The following is a 10596-nucleotide window of genomic DNA, read 5'->3' on the forward strand; positions in this document are numbered from 1 at the left end:
TCAGCCATGATCATATTAAATGATGGAGCAGGCTTGAGGAGCTGAATAACCCATTCCTGGTTCTTCTGTTCTTCTGGATTAGTCTCCCAATTGACACTGCTCCTTCAGCAAGTCAGCAGAAAATTTGAGAAAATAAATAAACAACTATGCTGGGTAATCTGTTACGTTTTTGTGTGCTGAATCTTTTCTTCATTCCATTATTTAAATATTGTCAATGCGTACAAATTGAGCGGGATAATATTGTAATGGGCTGAAAACAAGCAAGGTGTGACCAACCCACATTGTTGCTTTCATTCAGGTAACACAAGACCTTCATACTGTCTGCGAATTTAAATGAGTAATATATTTCTGGAGTTGGAGGAATACGTCAGTTAGATTGATTAGACAACGAGAGCATGGCACAGAATGAAACCAGTAGCACAGGCTCAATCAAATCTGTACCCATTCTGATTATTCATAGAGATCCTGCCTTCTGACCTTATGCCATGTTTGTGGTGTAGCTATCCTTAAGCTGTATGGAAACAATTGTCCTTCACTGTTGGAGAGAAGTGCCTATGGTCTTGTTTTCTCATACTGTACACTGTACCCAACAAAGTCAAGCATGAAATTTGAATGGTTGTACATCTCACCAAGGCGAGCACCAGGAGCAGGATACCTGCCTCCTTTTTCGTATCTGAGTTTAGCCCAGCATTGAGATACACATATATTCGTGGCAAAGTTCAACCCTTGGTTCCTTATCATGTCCAGAAGTATTTCTTATATTTTCTATTGTGTTAAAGTATGCAAAATATTTGTTTAAGCTGTTTGAGGTTTCCTCATGGCCCAATGTAACACTTATCTCTGTCTGTAATGTGAAAGTGAATACAGCAGATGCTGGAGATCAGAGTCAAGATTAGAGTGGTGCTGGAAAAGCACAGCAAGGCAGGGAGCATCTGAGGAGCAGGAAAATCAACATTTCAGGTAAAAGCTCTTCATCAGGAATCTCATCATCTTCCTGAAGAAGGGATTTTGCCCAAACCATCAATTTTCCTGCTCCTCAGATGCTGCCTGACCTGCTTTGCTTTTCCAGCACCACTCTAATCTTGACTCTGTCCATAATGTGCCTATGTTAACTTTCAACAATTATTCCTATTTGTCATATCCAGAGAAGAACTTCAGTCATTTTCATATGTCTTGCTGGTTACCTTCCCGACTAATCTCTTACTCCCAATTGTCTGACTTAGCATCCCCTGCGTCCTTCGGCCTACCAGCCTTCTTCGCAACAGATCAATTTGTACGGCTCCTTTGACCGACTATTATCTTCCATTTGTTTGGATTTAAGACTCCCGTCCTCCAGTAAAATGCTGACAATATGAGATAGAGAAATTCAAGATACTGCCGTCATTCCTCCATTAAAGCTCCTGTCCCACAATGTTCCAGTTAAATTCTTCTGATCACAAAGTCTTAGATTCAGTGCAAGCTGTTTCCCAACTGGTTTGCTGAGATATTGTTTTACAAACTACATTTTATATATTTAATGAACTTTCCCTCCCCATTGCAACAATGTTCAGACGAGACTGTAAGAGTGGAGGTGGAGAGGAATTTGTTCTGACTGTGCTGTGTAGGGGGGAGCACTGAGGTAGACAGAAAGTTGGGACTATCACCTGTAAGTGCTTTGTGATTTACTTTTCCTGTCCTTTCTAGGAGATTAAACCACCTGGGGGCTGTTTCCATGTTCTCAGGAGTGTCCTACTGCTGCTCACTGCTCCTGCAAACTCCAGCCACAACAAGGCAGCTGGCCCCTTGCTCTCTCCATGGGGAGCAATCCCTCCGTTCTAGCCCCCATCACCTTGAGTGTTAGGAAATGAGTCAGAATGGGGTGGGATTGAGGGTTGGGGCAGGGGTTTGAAGGCAGCCTTCTCAGACCTTTGTGTCATCGTTCTTCCATTTTCCCAAGGAAACTAGACACAGCCATTCCAACTGCTGCTCGGGTCCTTTTAAATATAGGAGAAAGTGAGGACTACAGATGCTGGAGACCAGAGTCGAAAAATGTGGTGCTGGAAAAGCGCAGCAGGCCAGGCAGTATCCGAGGAGCAGGAGAATTTGACGTTTTGGGCAAAAGCCCTTCTTCAGGAATGAGGCTGGTGTGCCAGGCAGGCTGAGATAAAATGGGGGGGGGGGGCGCGCTGGGAATATGATAGGTGGAAGGAGATGAGGGTGATAGGCCGGAGAGGTGGTGGGAGCAGAGAGGTTGGGAAGAAGATTGCAGGTCAAGAGGGTGGTGCTGAATCTGGGGGTTGGGACTGAGATAAGGTGGGGGGGAGGGGAAATGAGGAAGCTGGAGAAATCTACATTCATCCCATGTGGTTAGAGGGTTCCTAGGCGGGAGATGAGGCGCTCATCCTCCAGGCGTCGTGTGGCCAGGGTCTGGTGATGGAGGAGGCCAAGGATCTACATGTCCTTGGCGGAGTGGGAGGGGGAGTTAAAGCATTCATCCACGGGGCAGCTGGGTTGGTTGGTGCGGGTGTCCCAGAGGTGTTCCCTGAAATGTTCCGCAAGTAGGCGGCCTGTCTCCCCAATGTAGAGGAGACCACATCGGGTGCAGCGGATACAGTAAATGATGTGTGTGGAGGTGCAGGTGATAAATGTAGATTTCTCCAACTTCACGCCCTCTTGACCTGCAATCATCTTCCCAACCTCTCCACCCCCACTCCCTCTCTGGCCTATCACCCTCACCTCCTTCCACCTATCATTATTCCCAGTGCCTCTCCCAACCCCCCACCCCTTACCTTTTATCTCAGCCCGCTTTGTAATTGGCCTCATTCCTGAAGAAGGGCTTATGCCTGAATCGTCGGTTCTCCTGCTCCTCGGATGCTGCCTGGCCTGCTGTGCTTTTCCAGCACCACACTTTTCAACTTCTTTTAAATACAGAGCATTTCATAAACAGATAGAAGCTGTCACTAGGACTGTGGGACTAGGCAGGAATCCTGGAGCAAGGATGAATTAAACCATCATGACAAAGCCCAGCACTGAAACAATGGGACCACTTGGGCTTCCAAATGTGATTTCCTCATTACATTAAAATCAGGATTAATTCATTAGAAGCAGGATTTTGTTTCCAATTCCCCCAGTTAGAGGTTACGCAGCTGGTTAAAATCAGGTAGGAATGTAACATTTTGCTTTTTCCTTCACAGAAGATATCTGCAGCTTGTGCATCAGCCCCTGATTGGGGTCCGTACTTGGAACAACACAGAGGGGAAAGATACAGGAAAAGGTCTGATTCAAGAGACGCTTCTTATGGGGTACAGCTTCTAGCGACACCCTAAATGTGAAATTTTAGAGTAAAAATTTATTTTCAGTGGGTAAACAATTGTCCTAAAATCAACCACTATTCTAATGTACCTCCCATTGTTGTTTCAGTGGGAGTCCCAAATACAGTTTCACTCTTTTAGTCTGTCTGCTGTACATCTTCCGTTTTCTGGTTAAATCTGTTTGGGTTCTGTCCAGCTGACTGCTTCTGCTTCTCAGTTTTGTTCATTTGGCTCTAACTCAACCTTGGGTTCTCGATCTCTTCCTGTGAAACAACACTACACCCAGAAGCATCCACTGGCTCCACTACCAAGGCTCAGGAGCGGTAGTGTGTATTAGATACAAGACACACTGCAGAATTCACCAAAGATCCTCAGACAGCATCTTCCAAACCCACAACCATTACCATTTAGAAGGCCAAGGGCAGCAGACATGTGGGAACACCACCATCTTCAAGTTCCCCACTCACCATCCTGATTTGGAAATATATTTTCCGTGTCACTGGAATTCCCACCCCAAGGGCATTGTGGGTCAAAACCCAGCAGGTGGACTTCGGTGGTTCAAGAAGGCAGCTCATCACCATCTTCTCAAAGGCATCTAGGAACAGGCAATACATGCTGGCCAGCCAATGACACCCATCACTACAAATGAATATTTTTAAAAAACTCTATTAAACTGACAATTTGTTTTCTGCTCACTGTGATCTAAACTTCTTGTGGAGCTCACTCTTTCAGACTCCAATATTGTGTGGACATCAATTCTTTTCAAGTTAACTGCTGATGGCTCTTTCTTTCTCTCTCTCTGAAGTGAATCATGTTTGAAATCAGCTTCTTTGAATCTATCTCTTCCCAGTATATCCTGGTAGACTTACCCCACTTAGATGTTCTATCACGATGCTGCCCCTGCTCACTCATGTTGAAGCTGTTGGACACCACAAAGAGCTGTGTGACCCTGACTGTGTCTTCAATTGTGAGATTATCTGCTCTTGCCCCAAATCTGTCCAGCTTCCTATTCATCAGCCAATCAAATATCTGACTGGGAGAATTGCTTCCTTCCTCTGCAGCTTCAGGAGGATTCAGCATGGTAACCCAAGGAAAAAAAATCTGACTAAATGCACTTTGATGCTACTGGTGACACATCCTTGAAAGTACTTATGTGCTGTTATAAATAAATGTTCATTCACACTCTCTTAAAATGTCTGCTCTGGTGTCATTGTGGTTGTTGGATCTGGTTAATTCATACCCATTTGAGAGGTCAGACATCCTTAGGATGACAAAGGTTGGAATGGCCCTGCAATGCTCATTGTTCACAAGCAGCTCTCCCTTCCTCATCCGAGTGATAGTCTCAGACTTCATGGATCTTTGCTGACTGCAGCCAAGGTTGACTTTAATTTGGACAACACTGAGGCTTTGAGCAATGCGCAGTGATGATGGTAGGACCCACCCTGCACAGATCATCCATACTTACATGCCCCTTGTGACTGAGAGGATGGAATCTTTGCAGGCAATGCTTTGGACGATCTTTCAGCTTTTTGAGAGAGTGCACTGCCACCCAAGGCTGGGAGATGGATAACGGGCAGTTCACATCTCCACTCTCTCCTCGGACACAGTGAGCCATGCACAAACCCCTGACTTTCTCTGGTTAAATGCTGTTCTTTCAGATGCTTAATTGAGCAGACTACATGAATTCTGTAACATCGAATCGTAATATTGAAGGTTAAAAAGGTGGGCCTCCGAATTATTCCCAACATGCTGCCTTATCATGAGACAAAAACAGAAAATGCTGAAGAAACTCATTAGGTTTGGTAGCACCTATGGGAAGAAAACAGATTTAACATTTCCAGTCTGGTCACCCTTCATCAGAACTGTAACCAGAATGAGGGACTGAGAGACACATAGAGGCCATTTGCTGACTGAAACCTTAAAATTCACCCAACCTCAGTATCTTGTGATGTTCATGCCCCCTCATCACTGCCTGCTGCTTTCTCCTGAACGGTGAGATGGATCTGTACTGTACAGATACTTTAAAGTAGGGTCTCTTAAAGAAACCACACACAGTCAGTTGGATATTCAGCGACGGAAAAATTCAAGGACTGCAGAAATAACCAAGTCCACATCAGAGAATCTCTCCAGTGCAGAAAGAGACCATTCAGCCCAAACTTATCTTCCAAACAGCATCCCATCCAGAGCCAAGCCTATCCCTGTAATGCAACATTTCCCATGGCTAATCCACCCTAGCCCATACATCCCTGGACTACAGGACAGTTTAGCATGGTCTAAGCTCCTAACATCTTTGGACTGTTGGAGGAAACCAGCGTATCCTGAGGAAACCCATGCAGACACAGGCACAACATGCAAACACCACACAGGGCAATCACCTAAGATTGAAATGGAACCCAGATCCTTGGTGCTGTTAGGCAGCAGTGTTAACCACTGAGCCATCATGCCACTCCTGTGGGCCAATCCCAGGAGCTGTCCATTATATAACCAAGAGGAAGTTATACATTGCAAGGATGTCCAAGCCCAGCTCATTATTCCTGGAAGTGAGTTTTGGTCAGGTTCTGTCTGGCCTTTTGGGCTTGATGGGGCATAGCTCTGTTATTGTCTCTTGGATGATCCTGATTGTCAATTTAACCATCAGAACGTTGCTCTCTAGGCTCTGTTGTATCCAAGACAATCCCCACTTTGTCACCTTCAGTTGTGAAAGATATCACATACCACAATGATGCAGCATCCAACCCTTTCTGGTCTATCCTGCAGTTCTCCACCAGCGTCCTCCAATCATGAAAACCTTATCATGGGGAGGCCTATTGTCTGTTCCACTCGGCCCTGCTAGAAGAATGACCAGCATTGTATCTCCATTGTGCATCAGTGTGACGGTTGAATAAAGATGCCCAGAGCCAAGGTTGGAAGCGGTCGGCCTTGTTTCCCGGCATCCATCACTACATTACCTGAGGAATGAACCAGGAACCGGAGAGTTCTCTGGTTTGTGTACATCATGGCGGTTCCATGTTATCGAGCTTGCACCTTCAGGATCTGGCAGCTGTGGTCACAACGGAGCTGGACCTTGATGGACTCTGGATTGGTGAACTCTGCAGGTTGGGTGATGGGGCCCTCTCAGTGTAAAGTTAGGCATCATGCACCTGGTGGAAGCCAGCGATAGGTGACAAATGCACGGTCTAAGCTGTGTCACTGTCCTCAACGAGGCTCAAGGATATTTGCTGCAGTTTGTTGTGACATTCAGTGTCAAAATTAAGGTTTCTCTCATTTCTCCAAGGTGGCAGTCTGAGTGCTCAGATCATTAGTGAAAGCCAGTACATTCTCAGTTACCTGTTGGATGTTCCATTGCAGGTTAACTCTCCATCCATCAGTGTTAATGCCCGAGACATTATACCAGTCAATCCAGGGATGAACTCTTTCAATCTCTCAGGTGGTGAAACGTTGACAGAACTTCAAATCAGTCTCTGGCATCTACACTGACTGCGTAGAGGCTGGAAAGGCCCAGACCATCTAATACAGACCCCCCACTACTGTCTTTATGTCCAACACACCCTCTTGCTCACTTGTGATGCATGACTCACCAGGTCATAAGCCAACACCTTTCCTTGTTGGTCTCACTGAGCTGTGTGTATCTGAGGTGGTGGATGGTGTGCAGGAGTCCTGTGATGCTGTTTCCTCAGAGTGAGTGACCTCCTTTCAAAAGCCTTCATCGACCTGAGCACCAACTCCTGTGGCAAGCTGGAAGGGCATGCAGGAGACGAAGCAAAATTTAGAAGATGAAGCAAGGATTCCAAGACATCATATTTCAATGACTGACAGTAACTCAATGTGAGTCAGTGCTGTTTACCACAGACTGGTGTTGAAGCTCAAAGCTTACTTGGAGTTTAGAACTTAAATCAGTAACTTTAAGTCTGAAATCTCTTAGAGATGGCAATAAGACCATAAGATATGGAAGCAGAATTAGGCCATTCAGCCCATTGAATCTGCTCTTCCATTCAATCAAGGCAGGGCTAATAATGTCAGTTGACGCCACTGCTGCATGCCAAGTGAGATCAGCCAATTAAGTAATGGACTGGTTGGACCCTAGGGTCTGTTTCCAAGCTGTGTCACTCTGAGTTTTTGACTTAACTGGTTTGCCCAACTGCTTGATAAGAGATCGATCTGAAATCCAATTGAGTAAGGGTAGTTAATGGAATGACGCAGAATAGAAACTCTGAGAGTTTGGTGAGAGGTAAAGGAAATGCTTTTATTTTACCTCCCCACGTGCCTGCACCCTTTGTATTTCTCTATTTTTGACCTCAAGCTGACCAGGGGTTGAAAAGCTGCATGAGAGGGGTGAGTTTTTAGAAAATTCAAAGATGAACACCACAGAGAAAGCATTAGTTCATGAAATGGGAAATGGAGCAAGTATGAGATGGGCGGTGGCCTTGGTAAGTAAAATCAGGAGTAATTTTACTGTTCATTTTGTAAAGTAAAATCTGGTTTAACAGTATTCAATGATGAAGGAAATAAACAAAAGAGAGTAAGTTAAGGGGAGATCGTGGTAATGACATTAGAATAGTAATACAGAGACCCGGCTAATCCTCTGGGATTCACATCCTACTATAAGATAAGTTTAATTGATAGATCTCACATACCGAGTTAGTCTCAGTGACTATTGTTGATTGTTACAAAAACACATTTGACTCACTAATGTTTTTCAGGAAAATAATTTGCTGTCTTTACTGAGGGTTTGGCTTTGCCTTGTTTTCTGATATGTACAGCTGTAATGTACTGTCCCCTTTAAAATTTCACCTATAGTCAAAACTGTAAATGTACTTTGATACTGAATGCTCAGACAATGATGTACACAAGAGCCGATTGGAATACTGAATCCATGAATAGTTTAAATATTCTGGGATCTTAGATAAACTTATAGCCTGTGTAAGAGTGTTGCTGGAAAAGCACAACAGGTCAGGCAGCATCCAAGGAGCAGGAAAATCGACGTTTTGGGCCAGAGCCCTTCATCAGGAAGCCCTTCTCCTGATGTCCCTGATCTCCAGCATCTGCAGACCTCATGACCTGTCTCTATAACCTGTGTGAGCAGAGCTGCAGATACTTCAAATGTGGAAGAGTTACTGTACTTTGCACTGCCCTTCAGAATTCTGTCACTTATTTAAACATAGTACTGTAACACTGTCTTCTTTAAGCATACCCTCCATAACAGAAGAATCTTTCAGCAGTGACCAAATGGTCAAAAGAGAATTGGCTTTATCTGGGTTCTCACAGACTTCTCTTCAAACACATGCTCCAAAGCACATGCTGAGTATTTTTCAAAACATTAATCAGTAGCTTCAAGTAAAACCCTGTGATGTATGGATAATTTGGGGGTATTAGTTGTTGTGAATTGCGGAGCTTCTTGAGGGTTCACTTTACAAACTGATTCTGGCAAATGGGGAACAGTTACATTGTTTATTCTGTGAGTGGAAACATAACATTTGCTTTGTTTCCAGGTGGAGAAAGTCAAATCAACCATCATCCATTCCAAACCCATTGGCTCACACCTTTACCTGGACTATTCATCCTCACACCCTCCTTCCTGTAAGGACTCCATCCCATTCTCTCAGTTACTCCATCTTTGGTCCATCGATTCTGATGCTGGCACCTTGATGCAGGGGCATCTCAGAAATGTTCACCCTTTTCCTCTAATGCAGCTGGAGTTAATAGGGCACTTAGCCATGTTTGACCCATTTCCCACACTTCACTCAATCTAGTCTGTTGTATTCATTGTTCACAATGTGATCTCCTCTGTACTGGGGGAGACAAGTCGCAGAGTGCATCACCACCTCAAACAACATCTACACTTTGTAAAGTAACCCTGAGCTTCTACTTGCCTGCCAGTTCAACACACTACCAGTTGTTAGTGAGAGATGCTGGTGGTGGTTAAAGCTGAAGGTCATCAAACCTAAGGCGAGGGGAGCGATTGAGAAGGAGAGTCCAATATAATAACCTCAATTGAATGCATGCTGCTGACATCACTTTGCATTGCAAACCAGCCATTCAGCCAACTGAGCTACTAATGTCCTTTATCTACTCTAGGCCCGGTGAAAAAATGACTGCTTCCAGCCAAGTCGACCCATTTTCTCTTTCTCATGGGCCCCATCATTAGCATGTTTCCCCTTCCCTGCCATACTATCAACCCTTCCTTTATCTAACTTTCTTTCTGTCCCTCTGGACTCGGTCAGCTTACTCCCCTGTCATCACATTTATACAGTTTGTTCCTCGGTACGATCAGTTCTGAAGAAGGGTCACTGGATTTGAAACATTAATTCCACTTTCTCTCTGCACATGCTGCTAGACCTGCTGAGTTTATCCAACAATTTTTTTAAATCAGCCATCACCCCTCTTTTCCCCAGGCTGCCACCAATGATCCTATGAGGAAAGTGATGAGAATGTGGAGCTAGGTAACTGGTCCTTGAAGATTGTCAGTGATCGGTTCTGCAGTTGGTGTGGTCAATGTCCGGAGCTTTCCATATCTGGCTGACAGAAAAGGAGTAGGTATTGTCATGAAATCCAAAATACAGGGAAGAGAAAAACACTAAGAGTACAATTAAATGGCAGAAACAGATTGCATTAAATGACCCAGAGAGCAATCTAACCTGCTCACCAATAGTTATGCTATCCACCATTACTCCACACTAGCACTGTGATTACGTCTCAATTATAAAGACATAGTGTCTGCAATTTAACACAAATGTATAATCACTAATAGGCACGATGAAAATGGAAGCTGATGCTGAATACAAAATAACCAGTTGGTGACTGGTAGATTACTTCACAGTTTCAGGTGGTGTCAGTTGTGATTTCTTTTGGAGACTGGAGAGCACAGAGGACAACAGAGCACAGCATCTCAGAAAGGGCTTCAATTTCAAACATATTGTTCAGTGATGACAGATCAGCAGATATCAACCGTCAGTGATTCTTGCAATATGTTGGGTTACTAACTTGAACAATTTCAATGTCTGCAACCACCTCGTTATGCATCTGTCAGCATTCAGTAGCACCCAGATGAACTACTTGTTGTGATTTATTGTTGCTTATATTGTAATGCTGCTAATGTTGCTTCACACTGGCAAGGGCTCAAGTACCTTCTTCAGGCGTGTATCAAGTGAGAAAAACAACATTGTGTGTTACAAGTAATATTCTGCTGCACTGATCCTTAAGTCTCTGTATAATGATCCACCTCTACTCAGCATATTGTGTTAAAACTCTGATGGGATTCCTTACTCTTGACACAACTAGACTCACTGCCTTTACCTCCCCCTATCCT

At 44.3% G+C, this 10596-nt stretch overlaps 1 protein-coding gene across 1 annotated transcript in view; it reads left to right on the top strand.

Moving 5' to 3' along the window:
• The window catches only part of LOC140495742 (sodium- and chloride-dependent neutral and basic amino acid transporter B(0+)-like), a 68227-nt gene extending 63815 nt beyond the window's left edge, over positions 1-4412 (top strand). Inside the window, exon 14 of the mRNA XM_072594793.1 lies at positions 3174-4412. Coding sequence (XP_072450894.1) covers positions 3174-3305 — 132 coding nt within the window. The 3' untranslated portion in view covers positions 3306-4412. The remainder of the gene's footprint in view (positions 1-3173) is intronic.
• The last annotated feature ends 6184 nt before the right edge of the window (positions 4413-10596 follow it).

Source organism: Chiloscyllium punctatum, chromosome 25, assembly GCF_047496795.1.
Source record: "Chiloscyllium punctatum isolate Juve2018m chromosome 25, sChiPun1.3, whole genome shotgun sequence".
Taxonomy (NCBI): Eukaryota; Metazoa; Chordata; class Chondrichthyes; order Orectolobiformes; family Hemiscylliidae; genus Chiloscyllium; species Chiloscyllium punctatum.